The sequence below is a fragment of the Marmota marmota genome, unplaced genomic scaffold (assembly GCF_001458135.2).
Source record: "Marmota marmota marmota unplaced genomic scaffold, marMar, whole genome shotgun sequence".
NCBI classification, from domain to species: domain Eukaryota; kingdom Metazoa; phylum Chordata; class Mammalia; order Rodentia; family Sciuridae; genus Marmota; species Marmota marmota.
In genome coordinates, this window is record NW_026000229.1 from 16334548 (window position 1) to 16354836 (window position 20289).

Here is a 20289-nt window from a genome sequence, read left to right on the forward strand (position 1 = left end):
CCGCCCCAGGGTGCCAGGACTGCCGCTCCCGGGGGCCCCGACGGGCGGGAGCGCTCTTCGGGACCCGTCGGCCCAAGACACGTGTCGCACTCACCAGTGTCGCCATGTCCTCGGTGTTTGGAAAGCCCCGTGCGGGCAGCGGGCTGCAGATCGCGCCCCTCGAGGTCAACCTGGCCATCCTGGGGCACCGCGGGGCGGGCAAGTCTGGTGAGTGGCGCGGGATTGGGGAGCGGAGGGACGGGGAACGTGCGGTGGGAACCGGGCGCTGTGGACTTGTGGGCTTCTTTTCCCAGGAGGGTTGCTGAGACCTTGTGCTTTCCTTCATCAGGGAATATTAAGGCCACAGTTAAAAGTTCAAAGAGGGCCCCTTGGGCTGGAGGCCAGCATCCTACAGGTCCCTTTGCTGACACTCATCAAGATATCTCTGGATATCAGGATTTCCCCCACTCCACACCCCAGTTCCTGGGGATTCCTGGACAAACTGCACATTCTTATCAAACCAGACCCCTCTATTAACTTTCTGGAAATACGTTGGACTGCGGTCCTCCGTGCCTGGGACTTGTTGATGAACCAAGGTCTTGGGCTTCTACTAAGATAATTTCTGTCACCACTGAACTCTGCCTTCACCACTCTGGCATTTGTCGCCATAGGCAGAGAAACCTCAGAAAAAGGGTTTGCCCCTCTGCCTGCCATTTTAAGTCCCAGACAGCTGAAAGTGGAGGGCAGAGGAGGGCTTCTCCACTGGCCGTTTGTCCAGTTAGAGCCATTAGTGAACGGCCAATAAGAGCTTAGTAAGCTGTAGGCTCCCCACTCTCCAGGGTGTTCTTTGAGACTCACTGAGGGTGTTACTTTCTGATTTTGAAGCCAGCCCCTCTGACTTAAAGAGGGGACTCGGAATCTGGTCACACAACCAGAAAGATTTGCCTTTGCCCCTTTGAACATTATTCTGGAACTCTGTCACTGGTACAGTTTAGCCAGAACTACATGAATGAAGGAATTTACATTTTAAAATATGTATCCCCTGGGTATTAGTTTCCAAATGGACACTGGTAGGAATCCTAGGAAAGAATTTTAAGGATTTTCTCAACAATATCACATTACTTTTTAAGAGCCCAGTGTAATAAATAGTTGGCCAACCCCTGCCTTTATGTGGCTAAACTCTGAGCAAAATCAGAAGCCTCTTGATGCACCCCACCTGGGAGAACTTCGTGCTAGAGCTTTACATTCTGCGGAGATACCCATGAGGGGTGTGGAGGCCAAAGAGAGAACCAGGATCTGAGATGTGGAGGATGGGCACTAGAGTGTTAGCTCAGGACAGGGATCTTGCCAGGCCCTGGGGACTTCATACCCTCCCAGGAATGGCTCACTGCTCAACTCTGCTCTTACTGTCTCTTTGGCTTGCAGCCAAAGCTGAAATAAATGCCCCAGCTTCAGAATCTGTGTGACTTGTCCAGGGTGGGGAACATGTCCCTTCTTCTGGGGTCTCACCAGGCTGACCCTACAGTAGCTGATTGCAAGGGTCCTGATCCCTGAGTTAGGGTCTACACAAAAATTCCTAAGCCTTGCCTCTCATTGTTTTTCTAGCCATTAAAACAAAACAAAACTCAGGGTGCACCTAGTGGAACTTGGCACCCCCTATTTCTATGTTTTTCTGAGCTTCTCAAACCAACTCCTCAGCTCTCCAGTGTGGTTCCCCACAAAAACTTAGCTTGGTGTCAGCCAGGGGTCACAGAAGTTTAGATAAGGCCTCCTTAAGAAGGGCAGCTTCCAGGGACCCACAGCCAGGCACTGCAGGCGAGACTGAGGCCACCTTTTTCTGCTTCTTGCAGCCCTGACCGTGAAGTTTCTGACCAAGAGGTTTATCAGCGAATATGACCCCAACTTGGGTAAGAAACCACTCTTTCCTAGACCTCTGGCTGCTTGTGCCCCACCTGGAGCACTCCCCTGGGACCTACCCCGTGGGTGGGCCCTGACGGGTACTGCATACCTGGGGGCAGAAGGGAGGAGTCACCAGGATCACCCACCCCATGGAGGGAAATGTTTTAAGTGTAAGACGTACCCCTTCCACAGCCCACCCTAGACAACTTGGGGGTTGACCCAATTCAGAGAATTGTGAGAAACTGATTTGCCCCCAATTTTGAGGTATGATGAAAGCTGGAAAAAAAAAAAAAAACCAGACATAGGAAGATATCCACATCCAAAAAGATATTGTTCTTTAAGATGATCACTCGGTGTTCTTTTCCAGAAAAGCTGAACCACATGAAAAATTCTCTAGTGATGCTGGCTTCTGAACCAATTTTTTTGAACCACATGAGTAAACCAGCCTTGCTTTTTTAGCTGTATCATAGCATACTGAAAAAAGGGATGTATTGGTGCCCATCAGAGCTGGGTTTGAATCCTGGCTCTGCCACTTATTAGCTGTGCAATTTTGAGGAAGTCACTTAACCTTTCTGGGCTCCTGTTTCCCATCTAAAATGGGCATCAAATATCTATCTCAGAGAATTACTATGAGGATTAAAGAAATAATGCATGTAAAAGATCTGGCCTAGAACTTGAGCCGAAGTAGATTCTCAATGTATGTCCGCTCTTCCTTCTTCCTCAATGGCTTCCCATGCATGGCATCTGAGATTCCCTCAAATGAATCATACCAGTGTTTCTGAAAATTATTTTTAGCAGTAGGACCTTTCTCTAAAATAATCTCTTACATGGAACCCTAATACCCGAGACAAATAAAAGCAGAATTTTGTTAGTATCAATGTAATTTTTTTTAAAGAGAGAGAGAGAGAGAGAGAATTTTTTTAATATTTATTTTTTACTTATTGGCGGACACAACATCTTTGTTTGTATGTGGTGCTGAGGATCGAACCCGGGCGGCACGCATGCCAGGCGAGCGCACTACCGCTTGAGCCACATCCCCAGCCCAGTATCAATGTAATTTAAAGCTCACATTTATAACATTGTTATTATGAATGTCCACTGACACAGTGGGGTGTCTGAATGACCTTAGCATTTTGAAAATGGGTGTTGGATTATTTCCCCATTCACAAAAATTGAATAAAGCATTGGTGGGACTCCCAAGGGCTCTCAGAGGAAACCCAGGGCTCTGTGACACAGGTTGAAAACGCCTACAATGCAGCACTGCCCACAGCCTGCCCTGATGGCTGACTGGAGGAAAGAGTTCCTGAATCCAATGGTGCCCATCAGCCCCCCAGTTCAGCAGAACTAGGGTACAGAGGAGACCCAGTGCCAGAGCAGGGGGAGTCCTTAGAGCCACTTAGTCATCAGGTTTAAATTAAAAAAAATTTTTTTTCTTTTTTTAAATTGTTTTAATTACACATGACAGTACAATGATCTTGACATATCATACATTTGAATCAGTATTTTTTTCTTAAAGAAAAGAATCCCTTCTTCCAAAGAGATCTTAGAATGGTAGTCGTCAACAGGGAATGTGGAGGGCTTCCCTGGGTAAGTCAGGGGGTGGGACAGGTGGTGAGTTGACAGTCCTCCAGGGGTTTGTTCCTCACAGTTGTTCCTTAGCACAGTTCCTTGGTGCTGCACGGGAGGGAACAGGTCTGAGGAGCCAAGTTCACATGGAGAGGCTGAGGGGAGCCCCTTAGATCAGCAGAGGCCAACCCCTGAGAGAGCAGGACGCAGGGGGCAGTGGTGTGCTGGCCGGGGCAGTGCTGAGTGTGGCGGGGTGGGAGGCAGGAAGGAAGAGCACAGGAGCAGGCTGGCCATCCGGGAGGGACCCAGCAATTCCCAAGGGCAGTGCCTCAAAAGACTTTCTGCTTAGTTCATCTGGTGCCTGGGTCATGCTTACACCAAAAATCACTCCTTGTGTATCTGAAATTCAAAGTTAACCACATATCCTGGATTTTTTTCTGGCCACCCACTTCCAGTGTCCCTCCTTCCCTGCCCCCAATCCATTCTTTTCACACAGGTCCCACCAAATGAGCCCATTACAGAGCTGCTTTGAGCTTCCTGATTGAGTAATTGTGGAATTCTGACCTATCGGTGGGATGTGTGGTCACACTGTCTGAGGGGGGGACAGCAGTCCCACAGTGGTTAGTCACCTTGGCCTTTAGTCTCTTGCTTTGCCGAGACAGTCTCTGCTCACACACGCTGGAGGCCACTACCATTCCTCAGAGGATCCGTCCTGTTGCTGGAACAGCCTACACATTCCAGCCACTGTCCCATTTGCTGGTTTCAAAATATTTTCCCTTCATTTATAGTAATGACAACTTTTTAAAAAGCATCAAAGAAACTAGGGGACCAGAGCCTTTCCTCCTGTGGAGAAAGTTCTGGATGTTCAGGGCAGAGCGAGTGTCAGGAAGAGTGTCAGGAAGATGTTGCTAGAACAACTCCCCAGCTTCCTCTAGGGTGTCCTGAAAGCGTGATCACATTTGGGAGCCTCTTGAGGGGGAGACTTGTGCTCATTTCCAGCACAGTACTAGGCACAACGTAGTGCTCTTCGCTGTGATTTTGTTTTTGGATTACCAAAAACAAAGAAGAGAAGAACTCCTACAAATGTCATCCCCACTGTATAGGTTGAGAAACTGAGGCAGGCAGGCTCCATAATTTGCATAGGATCAGGAGACCCCCCTCCTCAGGTCTTCACTAAGGACAGCCTTCTGCTATAGAGGGCTCAGAGCCAGAGGTCTATGTGGCACTCGGCTCTCTGAGCCTCAGTTTCCCCATCTAGAAGATGGGACTAATAAACTGGGCTCTGTCTGTGTTAGAATCGTGCTTTGTGACAGGCTGTCACTCTTACAGCCAGTAGGAACTGAAGATTTAGTGCCTATGCTGACCCTCGAGTAGGGAGCCAGTATCTCCAGGGAAGGTTCTCCTCTCCCAGAAAGGCTGGGGCATCTCACCTGGCTTAGCCAGGGGACAGTGCCTGCTTGTCATCCCATCTTTGCCTTCATCCTGTTCCAGCAAGGACATAGTTATCATTTCTGAAGCAGCACCCTATGCACACTCTGACCAGAACTTCTTTGGTGCTTTTTAAAAAGTTGTCATTACTATAAATGAAGGGAAAATATTTGGGGAAAGGACTCTTCTCTCAGCACTGAAGTCCACAGAATATTAATTAGCACCTGTATTTAGGGAACCAGAGTGCTCCAAGTCAGGGAAGACTACGTTACTGTGAATGGGTAAGGATCCTCACAACCCCGCCTCTGAGGCCAGTCACCTCCCCGTAAAGGGGATGCTGGACAAGATGCCCTCTGAGGGGCATGTCTTTCTACAATAAAGATACAGCTAACTCAAAAGGCTGTTGGAGTTGGGGGCAGAGAATGGCCAAGTTTCAGCTAACACCGTTTACTGGGCTGGGCAGGATACTATGCCTGTTTGGAGGGAGTCCCTAAAAGGGGCGCATTGGACAACGTTGGCAGGAAAATAAAGATAAATCTGAGCAAGATGTAGGCATCTAGGGACAGCTCTTCTTGGGCCAAATATAGTTAAACATTTGGGGCATATTTTCCATTCGATTTTTTTTTTAATTTTTGCATAAGAACAGCTATTTATCCAAGTCCCCAAAGCAGGCTGGGGACGAGGAGCTGTCTGTGATTCATGCTGGATGCTGGTGGACCTGGATTGTGTCCAGGCCTGCTCGGCTGCCAGCAGCCCTCAGAGAGAAGTGTTTGACTGCATTCATCCAGGGCTGGGGTGCTGTTCTCACAGAGACTGCTGCCGGGAAGGCAGAAAGCAGCCCAGTTCTACCCAGAGGGGGCTTGGGGTGACATGCCACAGGGGCATCCAGGGAAAGGTGGGAACCTAGTGCATTCACATACATGTGCCACCTGCACAGGGGAAGATTAGGAGGAGAAAGACCCATTGCTAATATGGCAATGATGTCCTCTATGCATGCGGACCACTGGCCATTTGCTGCTTTCTTAGGTTGGAGGTCATAAGAACTGAAAACAAAAAAAGTAAAAAAAAAGGAAAACTTGTGAAATCCAAATAAGGTCAGTAGTTCAGTTCATAGCACCGTTTCAATGGCAGTTTCTTGGTTTGGAAACTGTACTGTGGCGGTGTAATGTGTTAACGCTGGGAGAGGAGTACACGGGAACTCTGTAGCATTTAGCAACTTCTATGTGGGTCTAAAACTATTTTAAAAGTTCACCTAGGAATGTGAGCCTGCTCTGTTAATTTTGGAGGTCCACAGTCCCCACTGCCCTTTCCAGGCATTTATGGCTGGCCAGGCCCCATGCCCAAGGGTCCATCAAGTCCTCACGCAGCTTTGGGAGATGGAACTATTAAATGTGCTAATGCAAGGACAAACACTTAGCACTGCACTTGGCAAAGGGCAAAGACTTGGAAACTATTAGCAATGTTACTATATTATTCCCATTTTAAAATGAGGAAACAGCCCCCAGGAGTTGAAGTGATTTAGCCACTAAAAAGTAACTAAGATTGACCGGATTTCAGATCTTCAACTTAAAAATCTTCTGCTGTCATGTTGACAAAGACTATTTGTAAAACCTCCTTGGAACTTCTTTTTTTTTGAATTTTTTTTTTTAAGTATATGAGGTCTCAGATATTTTTTAAAAAAATATTTATTTTTTAGTTTTCGGTGGACCTAACATCTTTATTTTATTTTTATGTGGTGTTGAGGATCAAACCCAGCGCCCCGCGCATGCCAGGCAAGCGCGCTACCGCTTGAGCCACATCCCCAGCCCTCCTTGGAACTTCTAACGGAGGTCTGATGGCCCTCCCTCCGTCCATGTCATGTGGGTCTCTTTTTCCTCTTCTCCCACCAGGGGCAGGAGATTGTCCTTGGGGGTTCGTACAGGCCTGATGCTGTGGTCAGAGGGGCAGAGGGTAGAGAAGCTGGGGCTAGGGGGACTGGCAGTGCAGTTCCTGAGCCTCTTGTGCCACTGGGGCTCATGGTCACACACTCAGCCCTGCTGGCTTTGTGCACAGGCACACAACACAAGCTGTCCTGGGGTATGTTATATGAGTGGCCTGATGCTCTGAGCCCTATAAGCAAAGTAGCATCTCTTTGGTGGGAGGTTCTCCTGTGTCCCCCATGAAGGTGAGAGTAGTCCCAGCTCCTCTAACCTTGTAGCCTCTTAAGGTCCCCTCAAGGCTGCACAGGGGGAAGCTGGGACATGGACCCAGTTCATTATAGAGTGGCCTGCCCTGCCTCTGATCTGCCTGACCGTCTGTGTTGCAGAGGACACCTACAGCTCTGAGGAGATTGTGGACCACCAGCCTGTCCATCTGAGGGTCATGGACACTGCAGACCCGGTAACGTTACCCTCATACCCAAGGAGGGCCAAGAATCAATGCAGCCTTCTGGGAAGTCCTGGCCTCAGAGGGGAATTTGGATCCCTTTTTAACCTCCAATTTGCTGCATGACCCTGAATGACTCCCATGGGCCTGAATCCTTCATTTGCTACCTGAGAGGATGGGATGGAACCTGGGGGGACCTGATGATTGCTGGTATCAGCTCTGATGTCCTGTGCCATGGGGCATTTTGGTCACATATGCAGAGACTGGCGCACACCTATTTATACAGATGTCCCTGATGAGAGCCTGTGGACCCAAGTGCCTCCAACATATCCCCCTCCCAGTTTCACCCCCAACTCACCAGCACCTATTAAGATCAGATGCCAGTTACTCTCAGAAGTCAAAGGGGAAGCATGAACCTAACCCAAACCAGTGGTGCCCAGGGATAGCAGGTCCCTATAGGGGCCATGCCAGAGTCTTTGGCTTTGGGCCCAAGGGGCCAAGGTCTCCTGCTCTCTGGCTGTGTGGTGGGAGGGAGGTTCGTGAGACAATGTCTCCTTTCATGCCAAGCCAAATCCACACTCAAGTGCTCCTTTGAAAAAGGCTCTGCTGGGGAACAATATACAAAGACCTGGGAGTAGGGGGTGTGGGGCAGCTCAGGTGAAGGCCTTTACCCCCACCTTTTTGCCCCTGAGGGGGGGACTCCTCTTCTTCACCTCAGGATACCCCCAGGAACTGTGAGCGCTACCTGAACTGGGCCCACGCTTTCCTGGTAGTTTACAGCCTCGACAGCCGCCAGAGCTTTGAGGGCAGCAGCAGCTACCTGGAGCTGCTGGCCCTGCACACCAAGGAGACACAGCGCAGCTACCCCACTCTGCTGCTGGGTAACAAGCTGGACATGGCCCAGTACAGGTGAGAATGGGCAGCATGGCCCTCACTCCAGAGCCCACACTCTATATTTGTAAAGGCAGAGTGGCATCTGCAGGCATTGGTTAGCAATCCCCCTGGAAATTAGGAAAAAGGGACTCTGGGCATTGATCTCCCAGCAGACAAGGAGAGACAGGGAAGTGTATCTGGGCCACACAGGAGCTGAGTTTCCCAGAAGTCAGGAAAGAAGCCACTCCTATCCTCCTGTGTCTCTGTGGTCTGTCTCAGCCCCACCCTTTCTTGCTTCAGTCGATGTGACCTCTGGTCCCACTCCTAGCAGCTGACTGGTCATTCAGTGCCCAATTCCAGAGAGGAGCTCTGATTGGCTCCTCGGGTCAGGTGTCTGCTCTGGACCAAGAAGCTTCTGCCTCACCCAAGCGCAAGCCCTGGGCTCACTCCCCCAGTTGGCTATGCTGAGGGCAGGTTCTCTCAGAGAGGCTTGGACTTGAATCAGAGGTGACAGACTGGGCCAAAGGGCAGATGACCACAGAACACTGCAGCCATATTTTGCTTGGCTGGCACAGTGTTTTAAAAGTTCTGGAACTGGAATGCTTTGAGGTGGGGCCTGCACCCTCCAGCTCACCAGAGGCCTTGCCCCACTCCCCGTCCTTTATCTCACCCTCTTCACACATTCAAGTCACCTGCCTGGCTCTGAGGCATTGGAGACAGTGGTGCCTATACTCGATGAGCAATCCCACTGGACTCTCCACCTGCCAGGTATGGCACCTTCCTCCAGCCTTCCCACCACCTGCCCTGCTTGTGGCTGCTCTCTCCTGATTTCCCAGGCCCCAAAGGCCTGTGACTGGCGTTAGCAGGGAAGAGACCTTTTGTTCAAAATGGGTCAGATAGGCATTGGCAGGAGGGAGTTGTTTTTTCATGAATGAGGTCACAGTAAGGCCTCTTCACAGGCCACCTAGTCCTCAGACCCAGACAAATTCTTGTCTCAGGGAATGCGGAAAGTCATGTGATGTTAAAAACACCAAGGCTGTCTTTGAGGAATTGCAGAACCTGTAAGGAGGGGGTCAGAAGACTGGATTGTGAATAGGTCAGATTTTAACATGGGGGAGAAAATTACAGACCACTGTTTTGACCCCAGTCTTTGCCAAAGGGGATTGTCTAAAAATGGTGTGGGATTTTAGCTAATATGGGGCTTGAGTGAAACAACATCGGTTCCCTAGGAACATGCTGTGACAATTCACCTCCACTTCCTTCTTTGGTCAAGGCCCAGCATTGGTAGATCAGGGCTCCCTGGCACATTGACTCTTTCAACTGAGCATTTGTCAGTGTCTCCATGATTGTCTTGCAGCTGAGAGAGAATGGGGTTTAGGGCAGTAGTTTCCAAACCACTGACAAAATGTTCACTAGGCTGCAAACAACAATTAAAGAAAAGAGTAATGTCATGTGCCTGTATCACCCCCATGTGTATATGTTTTTGAAAATTCATTATTGAAGCCCCCACAATGGCAGAGTTGTAGACTCAAACTCATCATAAAAGCAAATATATCCAGTTCTCTTTCAAAAGGGGATCCTCAGGAAGCAGTGAGCGCACAGACAGAACACCAGCCCCAGGTGGGAAGTGATTAGATATTCTGCCCCTGACCCTTTTGGTCCCAGTCACTCTCTCTCTCTCTGATGCTCCCACCCACTATAAAACAGTATGCTGGGCAACTAGCCTAACTCCTGCCAAACTAGTCTCGTCCCACCACTACGCACCCTAGTGTTTCCTCTCATCTCACGGGCTTGCCATTGTCCTCAGGAGTGGTGGGTGGGACCTTCAGCAGTGCCCAGCAGTCAGGTGGTGGTCAGAAGGATCCAGCCAGGGGAACCTTGGCCTCAGCCTTCAGGGACCTCCACCACTTCTGTCTCTCTCCACCTCACCTACCCAAAAGCCCATTTTTTTTTTCACCTCAGTTCCCCACAGTTTTCAGGTCAGAAGCTTCCAGGACCTTCCCAGTTTCAGATATCTATCCTGTCACCTCAGGAGGCGGTGTCGGACCCAGCTGGAGTAGGGGGTTGTTCCTCCTTCCTGTTTCCCTCTGCTAACCACAAAATGCCATCACCCTTGCTCTCTCTGACTCTCTACCCAGGCAGGCAGACAAAACTCTCCATGAACCCTGAGAGCTATGCCCTGGGTCACTTCTGTGGCCCATTTCCTGACCAAGGGACCCACGTTGGGATAGAGCAGAGATGGGACTGAGAATGGTCTTCTTATTCTGGCCATTGACAGGTCTAGCAGCCTCTTACACTCCTGCTCCTTCCTGAATTCTGGCTTTGGCAACATTAGCTAGCATTTATGGAGCACTCTCTCTGTGCCAGGATTGTTATGCACTTGACACTAATTATATTTCTTAATTCTAATACCCCGAGAGGCAAATGATGTCATCCCATTGTACCGATGAGCAAACAGAGACTCAGAGTGATGAAGATGGGCAGAGGCGCCCAGCCAGAGGGTGGGAAGCTGGGCACAGGCCCCACTCTGCCTGACTCGGAGCAGCACATTCCTGACTCCCTGCCTCGCCCTGCTTTCTCACCAGGCAGGTCACCAAGGCCGAGGGTGCGACCTTGGCTAGCAGGTTCGGGTGCCTGTTTTTCGAGGTGTCTGCTTGCCTGGACTTTGAGCACGTGCAGCACGTCTTCCACGAGGCAGTGCGAGAGGTGCGGCGGGAGCTGGAGAAGAGCCCCCTGGCCCGGCCCCTCTTCATCTCTGAGGAGAGGGCCCCTCCCCACCAGGCCTCACTCGCCACCCGGCACGGGCTGGCCAGCTGCACCTTCAACACTCTCTCCACTGTCAGCCTGAAGGAGATGCCCACCGTGGCCCAGGCCAAGCTGGTCACTGTGAAGTCATCCCGTGCCCAGAGCAAGCGCAAAGCTCCAACTCTGACCCTGCTGAAGGGCTTCAAGATCTTTTGAGAGCCCTCCTCAGGAGCCCTGGCTTGACGGCTGGGCAGAGCTGCAGAATAGGGGCTGGTTTGTCACCACCAGTTTTTCCTCTGATGGACCTCACCCTCTGGTGGAAAGCTGGCCCCACCTCCAGCACCAAGCAGTGACCCTACATTCAGTTCATTGTGTGAGCCAGAGGGACAGGCAGGGATGCTGTTCCTGTTCCTGTCAGACCTCGGTTCTCACGGTAACCACTACACCTGTGACCCTGGAGGGAAAGAGCTACTGCGACAGCTCAGAAACCTGGGGTCAGCCTTGAGCAGGAAGAAACTGAAGTGTCCATCCTGCTGCCAGGATCCCTGCCTGCCAACTGTGGACCCTAGTGGATGGACAGCTCTGAGAGGCCCTGTCCCCGTGAAGGCAGTAGAGATGGCCCTGAAGGCCTAGCACCACCTAGTGGAGGGGAATGGAAGAGCGGCTGCTCAGAGGCCAGAACCTGGTCCTCCCACTGTCATCTTCTGACCTCATAGAAGCCCCAAGCAGCAAATTCTACAGTTTTTCCTGAAGAAAATTTAGTTAAAATAATTCTATTATTTTATCTGTTATATTATCTGGAATCAGGATACTCCCTGGGATCCCACTGTTAGCAAGAAAAGGCTCTCAGCTTGGACAGGGAAAAGTCCCAGGCAAAGGTATTTCCAGCACTTTGCCTCTCCATGCGGGTAAAAGGGAGGGGGCTGTGGGTTGCCCTGGGTAGGAAGACTCTAGCTCTCTCTCTCTTTTTTTTTTTTTTTTTTAACCAACATCGGGGTCTTCTTGTACCTCCTTTGTTAAAGACAGTGTCCACAGACCCTCATGACCAGCCTCCTCAAGTTGAATGACCAAGGCTGCAGGATAGATTTGTTCTCTCTAGTGACAGTTCCCCAGAGCCCCAGGGAGCCCACAGCTGGTGGGATCAGATGCCACCTGGCGGATACTCATGGGTAGAAACAGTATACATGTCTGTAGCCTGGCTTGGCAGGACCCAGGATTCCTAGCAGTGGGTCGGAGACAAAACCTAGATCATTTGGGGTTAATAAAGCAGACTTTTGCATAAATTATTTGGTGTTACCACTGAGCTTATGGCTCAGATATGGAATCAGGACACTCTCTGAGATCCCACTGTTAGCAAGAAAAGGCTCTCAGAGGCAGGGAGTGCAATCGTTTCCTAACTGTTTACCATGAATCCTCAGCAGATAAGCAGGTACAGGAGAGGGCTCTGGTGGATAGAAGGGCCAACAAGGGAATTCTGACCCTGAAATCCTGCTCCTTCCCCTCTTAATCAGCAGTCCCAGGAGCTTGGATTGGAAACATCTCTAACATAGTTTTCAGCCCCACTCCAAAAAATGGAGAAGCTGAGGTTAGGGGGAGCCCACGAACTATTCAAGACTGCATACTGAGGGTCCTGGCCAGGGTTTCTGACCCACAGGCTGGCTGGGATTGTACACTTTACTCCAAGCCACTGTGTGTTTGTGGACCACCATTGTTTGAACAAACTATGCAANACAGGCACACAACACAAGCTGTCCTGGGGTATGTTATATGAGTGGCCTGATGCTCTGAGCCCTATAAGCAAAGTAGCATCTCTTTGGTGGGAGGTTCTCCTGTGTCCCCCATGAAGGTGAGAGTAGTCCCAGCTCCTCTAACCTTGTAGCCTCTTAAGGTCCCCTCAAGGCTGCACAGGGGGAAGCTGGGACATGGACCCAGTTCATTATAGAGTGGCCTGCCCTGCCTCTGATCTGCCTGACCGTCTGTGTTGCAGAGGACACCTACAGCTCTGAGGAGATTGTGGACCACCATTGTTTGAACAAACTATGCAATTCCAGCTGCCCACTCCCAGAAGCCTTTTAATAAAAGATTGTTTAAATAACAAATTTTAATTTGATTGAAGCTCACTCATTGAATCTGCTAATAAAAAACATTAGGTTGCGGGGGGGCGGGGGGGACTAAAACCAGAGACGTTCCAACTCAAGATCCTGCCTCAGAATTTCAAAAATATATTAAAAAGGGCTAGAGATATGGCTTAGTGGTTAAGCACCCCTGGGTTCAATCCTCTTTACAAAGAAAAAAAAAAAAAAAGCCCAAGAAGCTCATACCTGAGTTGTATGCTTCAGTCTCCCCACTCTGAGTCCTGTTTCTCACCAAACCACACTGTACTCCCCAGGACTGTCAACTTAGTTAGTACAGGTCCTTGTCCTTCCACATCCTATCCCCTAAGATGCTGCAGGAAATTTCTATTTAACCTGTGTCTGTGTGTTTCCTTCTCCAAACCAGCCCATCCACACCATCAGTCCTGTGTATACAGCCCAGGCCCCCACACCTCACTCCCTGGCCCAACACCCTCATTGGCTTCCACCACCCACTTCCACAACCTGATATTCCTCCCACAAATCTGTCCTCTCTCCAAGTTGGTTTTACTTAAGATACCCCTAGAATGGAGGGGTCTAGCTCTGCTAAGAGCTGAGTATCCAGAGAATTCCTTGAGCCACAGAGGGTACAGGTCACTTTCTGTTGCTCCCATGGATGGCCACATTGATTCATTTGACTTGCTGAGGGGATGTTCTCTGACAGGGGAAGAGGGGCAAGGCCACCTTCTTAATGGCTACCCTCCTCTGGATCATGCCATTTGCTGGTCAGCTCCAGGGGGTGGAAGTCAAGAACAATTGCTGGGTTTTCTTTTTCTTTTCTCTCTCTCTCTCTTTCTTTTTTCTTTCTTTCTGTTGTAGAGGGACACATCCCTTTATTTATGTTTTTTTAATGTGGTGCTGTGGATTGAACCCAGTGCCTCACACATGCTAGGCAAGTGCTTCTACCACTTGCAATCGTGATCCTCCTGCCTCAGCCTCCTGAGCTACTGGGATTACAGGCCTGTACCACCACACCTGGCCTTCTTTGACCTCTTTAAGCCACATTTCCTCATCTGTAAGGGGGGATGGTAATAATGCTGGGCTCACAGGTGGCAGTAAAGGATTTGATGAAGTGAGGCACATGCAAGTATAAGCTGTTTATGAAGGGATGTCAAATCATGGCCACTCTTCCCAACCACAACCACAGCCCAGTTGCTGGTTTCTTAACAGCTTTGTGTTCTCAAAGGACCCTGAGGCAGCATTTTGTCCAAAAAGGCAGATAGCCATGGACTCTAAATGACCCCTTCCTAGATTTCCTCTGGGAAGGCAGTGCCCCTACCTCCAGGACCACCCCAGAGCAGCTCCTCACCTGTTTGCCTGGATGCTCCTTCCCAGGAGGGCAAGGCTTATGACCACCACCACAGCCGCCAGGGCAAGGATGGAATAATTCCAAGGAGACCCTGAGGAGGGACATGCAGGACAGAGCCTTGAGGAGAGGCCAGGTGCCTCTCAGGCCCACTAACAATTGGGGCTTGGGCTCAGACCAGCTCACAGCATCGATTGTGCCCTGCTGTGGAGACCCTTGTCAAGGATGATGAGCCCTCTGCACCAGGGCAACTGCCAGTGGGCAGGGGGATGACACCATGCCTACCCTAGAGAAGCCCTGGTCTAAAGGGGGGGGGGCAGCAGTGCAGTTGGAGAATAGTGGGGGAAAGAGAGTCAGGGGGAAAAGAGGTAAGCCAAGACAAACTTCCTAGTCTCCCATTTTGCCTCCTGTGTACTTCAAGGAAAGAAAGAAAGAAGGAAGGGAGGGAAGGCCGGGAGAGGAAGGAGTGATGGTCAAGCTGCCTAGAGATGGTACATAAACTGGCTAATCTGAATTTGGCTACTCAAGATTTGACCACAGTGGGCTGGGATTGTGGCTCAGTGGTAGAGCTCTTGCCTGGCACTTGTGAGGCACTGAATTCCATCCTTGGCACCACATAAAAATGAATAAATAAAATAAAGGTATTATGTCCATTTACAACTAAAAAAATTAAAAATTTTTTAGAAGAATATTACTCAAAAAAAAATTGTCCACAATATCAAAATGAGGTGGGGTCCGGCCTCAGGACATTTACATGTGCTGCTCCTATGACAGGAATGTTCTTCCCCCATATAATCTGCATGGCCAATTCCTTCCTCTTTCTCTGCTTAATTTTTCATCTTATTACACATCATCAATACGCTGTGCGTGTTAGTCATTTACCTTGTTTATTTTCTATCCACTAGAATGCATGCTTCGCAAGGGCCGAGATTTTTCTGTTTCACTCACTACTGTAATCCTAGTGCTGAGAAGAGCACACAGTAGGAGCTTAATAAATATAGCTGTGATGACTGGGTGGCTGAGTAAATGACCACACCCTGAAAAAAAGAGGGTGAGATTCAGCCAAACCCCTCTGGGTAGCAAGACATCTGGTCTCGGTCCCTGTCCTGGAGGGAATGTGCTGACTGATGTATGGGAGGGGGCTTTGGCCAAACCCTGCTTTGTGAGTTGGGGAGTGCCACTGCCCCACCCACCAGCCAGTCCCTCACCACTTACCATCTTCTACACGAAAAACCCAAACCATTTCTTCCAGCAGCTCCTGAGGCACCACAGTGCCAGCTGGGACTCCAATAACCTCTTTGCTGAGGTCCATGTTCCTTGTCCTCGTTAGGGTATGTTTCTGGCACTGAAATCCTTAGGCCCCTTAGCCACAGCTGCTCTCCTGGCCTCTCTTGGGTTCTGGTCCCTGAGCAGAGAAGCCCTGAAGCCCCTGGAAACAAAGCAGAGAGCATGACTGGATATCCCAACGCACCTTTACCTCCCTTCTAGGCAAAAACGCAGGTTTTCTCTGGCCCAGGGTTTCAGGACCAAAACAGCCTCAGTCCAGAAGCAGGTGGGACCTGGGGCCATAGAAGTAGGAATGACTCGATTCTTTATTAAAACTCATCACATGGGAGAAGAGCAGCACCAGTCTAGGAGGGAAGAGGACTGGCCCAGTGACAAGCCATGGAACCCTGGCAGAGGTTGTATGGAATCCCTGCCTCTCTAGCCTGCCCAGCATCCCCACCCACCTCTACACCCATAGCACTCTTCAGCAAACTGTCCCACCCAAAGCACTTCATCTCCCATGGTAGCCAATCACAGGCCTTTGTCTCATGTGTTAAAGCTGAGGCTTGGCTCACCTGAGACCAAGAGCTGAGAAAAGAAGAGCCAGAGAAAAGCCACTACCTTACCCCAGGCCCGACTAGTGAGTGCTGCCTGCAGTTTGGCAACACCCTGAGAAATTTTTCTTTTCTTCCTTACCTTCCTTCCTTTCTTCCCTCCTTCCTTCCTTTTTTTTTTTTTTTTTTTGGTACTAGGAATTGAACTCAGGGGCACTCGACCACTGACCCACATCCCCAGCCATATTTTGTATTTTATTTAGAGACAGAGTCTCACTGAGTCCTTTTTCTTTGGTACTGGGGATTGAATCTAAGAGTGCTGTAACACTGAGTTATATTCCAGTTATTTTTATTTCTTAGTTTGAGACAGAGTCTAGCTAAGTTGCTGAGGCTGACCTTGAACTCAAGATTCTCCTGCCTCAGCCTCCTGAGTTGCTGGGATTATAGGTGCACTCCACAGAGTTTCGCCTATACCCTGTCCTTTCTCTCTCACCCCCACTCCTTTCTTTCTTCGTCTCTCCCTCTCTCCTTTTTGCCTTCCATTCTTCCCAAGAACTGGAGCCTATGTTCCCTGGATAAATCCCTTCCTTAATTTGAGTTTATATCCATCCCTGAAAAATAAAGCAGGTTAAGCTATCTATGTTGACCAAACCTCAGACAATCTCAAAACAGTCACAAATTTTGACATATTTATGTATTACCTTACTATTACTACTTAATTAAAAATTTCTAATATCCATAAAGAAATTGTAAAATTCATTTTGACAATATATTTGGTTGAAACCAATATTTCCCAAATATTTCAACATGTGATCAATATAAAAATTTTTGAGATATTTTATATTTTTTCGGTACCAAGTCTTTGATATTCAGTGTAAATCTTATATTTACTGCATATTCCCACTAGCCACATTTCAAGTGCTCAATGGCCACCTGTGGCTGGCAGCTCTTGTACCAGACAGCTCAGGTCTGTGCCTCAGCCTGGGGACAAGGCTTGACAGCTGGTTTTATGCCTCTGGCATAAAAGCCACAGGATGTGATAGGTAGGCCTTGGGCAGAGAGCCAGCTCCCCGCCTGGCTCCACCTTTGGTTAATGGTGTTTAGGTGTTCTGCTCTGAAGAACAGAAGAGGAATCAAAAAGGTAGATGCAGAAATTAGGAAAGTAGAGATGAACAAAGCCAAAAGCCAGTTTGTTTTTGTTTATATGTGATACTGAGGATTGAACCTAGGGACACTCCACCACTGTAATATATCTCTAGCCCTTTCATAGAACTTTTATTTTGAGACAGGTTCTCACTAAGTTGCCCAGTCTGACCTCAAATTTGGAGATCCTCCTACTCAGCCTCCTAAATTGTTAAGATTACAGGCATGTGTTGCTGTTCCTAATTCCAAATACAGTTTTTATTTTTTAATTTTTTATTTTTTCACCTGTCCAAGATTTTATTAGCGGGACCATAGCGGTCAGTCGCAGAAGGGAAGGGAGTGGAGAGAGAGAGGAAAGAGAGGAAAGAGAGAGGGGGGGGAGTGAGAGAGCCCAAACACAGAGAGGGGGAGAGGGGGAAGAGGGGGGAGAGGGAAGGAGAGAGGGGGAAGGGGAGAGAGGAGGAAGGGGGGAGGAGGGAGGGGGGAGAGAGAGCGCGCGCACATACACACTAGCAGGGTGTTGATATTTATGGGCTCTACGTGGGATGAGGAGGAGCAGGGCGAGTGGGCTGTTACTTCTTTATTGGCCGAGAGTTCGCGCCACTTCAGGGATTGGAGGTGTACCATTCACCGGGATTGGAGGTGATGGTTCGCGGGTGTGTCATGGACCTAAGCTCCCGGAAGACAGCGCTCTGGGCGCCATCTTTACCAACATTCCTCCTTTTTTGGTTTTGGTTTGGGGGCGCCCTACTAGATCTGGCTACTTCCTGCTGAGTAGGGGCCTCGTTTAGAGGGAGGGAGGGAGGTCAGTTGGTTGGAGCAGAAGGGCCAGGAGGCCCCATATCCATGCACTGAAGGCATGGATTTCCTCTGGGGAGAAGTCCATGAAGTTGCCCTGCAGCTATGAAAAGAAACAGCATTAATTTCTGGCATGTCGTCCAGTCTGTAGGGCTGGTAGAAAAAGGCCTATGCCCAGGAGAAGGCAGATTAGAACATATAAAGCTGAAAACCAAGGAATATTTCTTTGGAATGGTGGGGTAGAGATGGCCCTTCAGTGGAGTTGTCATTTGGTATCTTCATCTTTCAGCACTTGGTGGAGGTTTCTTGGGATGAGTGGACATGAGTGTCGTCCAGCTCTTTGGCAAGTAGCTGGTAATCCCTGAGGAGGAAAGGTAAATCTGGGCGATTGTGGGGGTCCTGCAAGGTTGGGAGCTGTGGTGCGATTGTCCTCTGGAGGGCGTGCAACCGGTTTTAACCAATCCGCAGGCTGGTGGTGGATGTCAGGCAGGTGATCAGACAAGTGGACTGTGACAGGAACGGTTGGGCTCGGAGTTTGGGAACAGGGTTCCGCCTTGAGTGACGGGGATCCCCGTCCTGGTTTCGGCACCAATGTAGGAACGGCAGAAAAGCTCCATAAACTCAACAAACCGAAACAACCATTTACCTGTCCGAGATTTTATTAGGGGGACCATAGCGGCCAGTTGCAGAAGAGAAGGGGGGAGAGAGAGAGAGAGAAAGAGAGAGAGAGGAGAGGGGGAGAGAGAGAGGGAGAGAGAGAGAGAGCCCAAACACAGTTTTTAAAAGTATTAATAAGACTTGGGTGTGGTGGTGCATGCCTGTAATCCCAGAGACTTGGAAGGCTGAGGCCAGAGGATGCAAGTTTGAGGCCAGCCTCAGCAACTTAGCAAGGCCCTAAATAACTTAGTGAGACTCTGTCTCAAAATAAAAAATAAAAAGGGCTGGGGATGTGGCTCAGTGATAAATGACCCTGGGTTCAATCCCTGGTATTAAAAAAAAAAGTATTAATAAGATGGATCTGCATCAAGATGGATCCAGACCTTAACAAAATGCAGACAAATTATAGAAACAAAGTGGCATCAGAAGTTTTAAAATAATAGAAGTGTATTTTGAATTATATGCTAATAAACTAGGCAACCTCAATGAAATGGATAAAATCCTAGAAAAACAAAATATCAAACCATCCAAAGCAGGAACAAAAAAGTTTACAGACCAATAAATAATAAAGAAATTAAAATGATAGTTCACGACCTCTCCAAAAGTTAATCCTAAATCTGGATGGCTTTAATCATAGGTTCTAATAAGCTTTTTTTCTTTTTTCCTTTTGTTTCTTTCTTTGTTTTTTTTTCCAGATGAGATCTTACTATGTAGCCTAGATTGACCTCCAACTAGAGATTCTCCTGCCTCAGCCTCCCTAGTAGCTGGGATTATAGGCACATACTGCCACCCCCAGCTTGTCTAATAAACTTTCAATAGGCAGCTCATTCTTATTTTGAACAAGTTTTCCCACAAAATAAAAAACTAGATGAGGACAATATGAGGAGAGAGCATGATAGGCCCCATTCACCTATGAAAGTGGATGCAAAAATCCTAAATAAAATCCAAACAAATCATAAATAAAATTTAAATTCAATAATGTATTAAGAAATCATTATCAAATAAATTTAATGCCAGGAATGGAAAAACAATTTGACATTAAAGTGTATCAATGTAATTCACCATATTAATAGGCTAAATGAGAAAAAATGTGATTAACATGTCTGATAAAATCTGCTAAAGGGCTGGGCATGTAGCTCAGTGGTAGAGCCTGGGCATGTACAAGACCCTGGGTTCAATATTTAAAATTCCTACATCAGGAGTTCTTATTTAATAGACATAGTTTTAGTTTTATAAGATAAAAAGAGTTCTAGGATGGCTGGTAGTGATGGTTATTCAACAGTGTCAATGTTCGTAGTACTACAGAGCCATACACCAAAAGATGTTTAAGATAAAAAAATTTGTTATATGAAAAAAAAAATTCTAAACCGGGTGTGGTGGCACATACCTGTAATCCCAGCAGCTCAGGAGGTTGAGACAGGAGGGTTTCAAGTTCAAAGCCAGCCTTAGCAAAAGTGAGGCACTAAACAACTCAGTGAGACCCTGTCTCTAAATGAAAGTACAAAGTAGGGTTGGGGATGTGGCTCAGTGGTTGAGTGTCCCTGAGTTCAATCCCTGATACAAATATATATATATATAT

The 20289-nt window shown here is 48.5% G+C and overlaps 1 protein-coding gene and 1 long non-coding RNA gene across 2 annotated transcripts; one reads left to right on the forward strand and one right to left on the reverse strand.

Annotated features, from left to right (window-relative positions):
• The first annotated feature begins 6 nt into the window (after positions 1-6).
• On the forward strand, positions 7-12418 carry Rasl12 (RAS like family 12). Its single transcript, XM_015480543.2, has 5 exons — positions 7-207; positions 1830-1886; positions 7178-7251; positions 7955-8145; positions 10695-12418. Exons 1-5 carry the CDS (start codon positions 105-107, stop codon positions 11068-11070), a joined length of 801 nt encoding a protein of 266 aa, XP_015336029.1. The 5' UTR covers positions 7-104; the 3' UTR covers positions 11071-12418.
• LOC125613292 lies at positions 8917-20157 on the reverse strand. Its single transcript, XR_007343796.1, has 5 exons — positions 20098-20157; positions 15508-15721; positions 13585-13587; positions 9422-9429; positions 8917-8928 (listed from the first exon to the last, which is right to left on the reverse strand). It is a non-coding gene; the product is annotated as an uncharacterized LOC125613292 (long non-coding RNA).
• Between the last annotated feature and the right edge of the window lie 132 nt (positions 20158-20289).

Excerpts from the sequence above, each read along its gene's own strand:
- Rasl12 (XM_015480543.2), top strand. The coding sequence starts at position 105 with ATGTCCTCGGTGTTTGGAAAGCCCCGTGCGGGCAGCGGGCTGCAGATC. Across the intron at positions 208-1,829 it reads CCGCGGGGCGGGCAAGTCTG|CCCTGACCGTGAAGTTTCTG; the intron begins GTGAGTGGCGCG and ends TGCTTCTTGCAG. Across the intron at positions 7,252-7,954 it reads TCATGGACACTGCAGACCCG|GATACCCCCAGGAACTGTGA; the intron begins GTAACGTTACCC and ends TCTTCACCTCAG.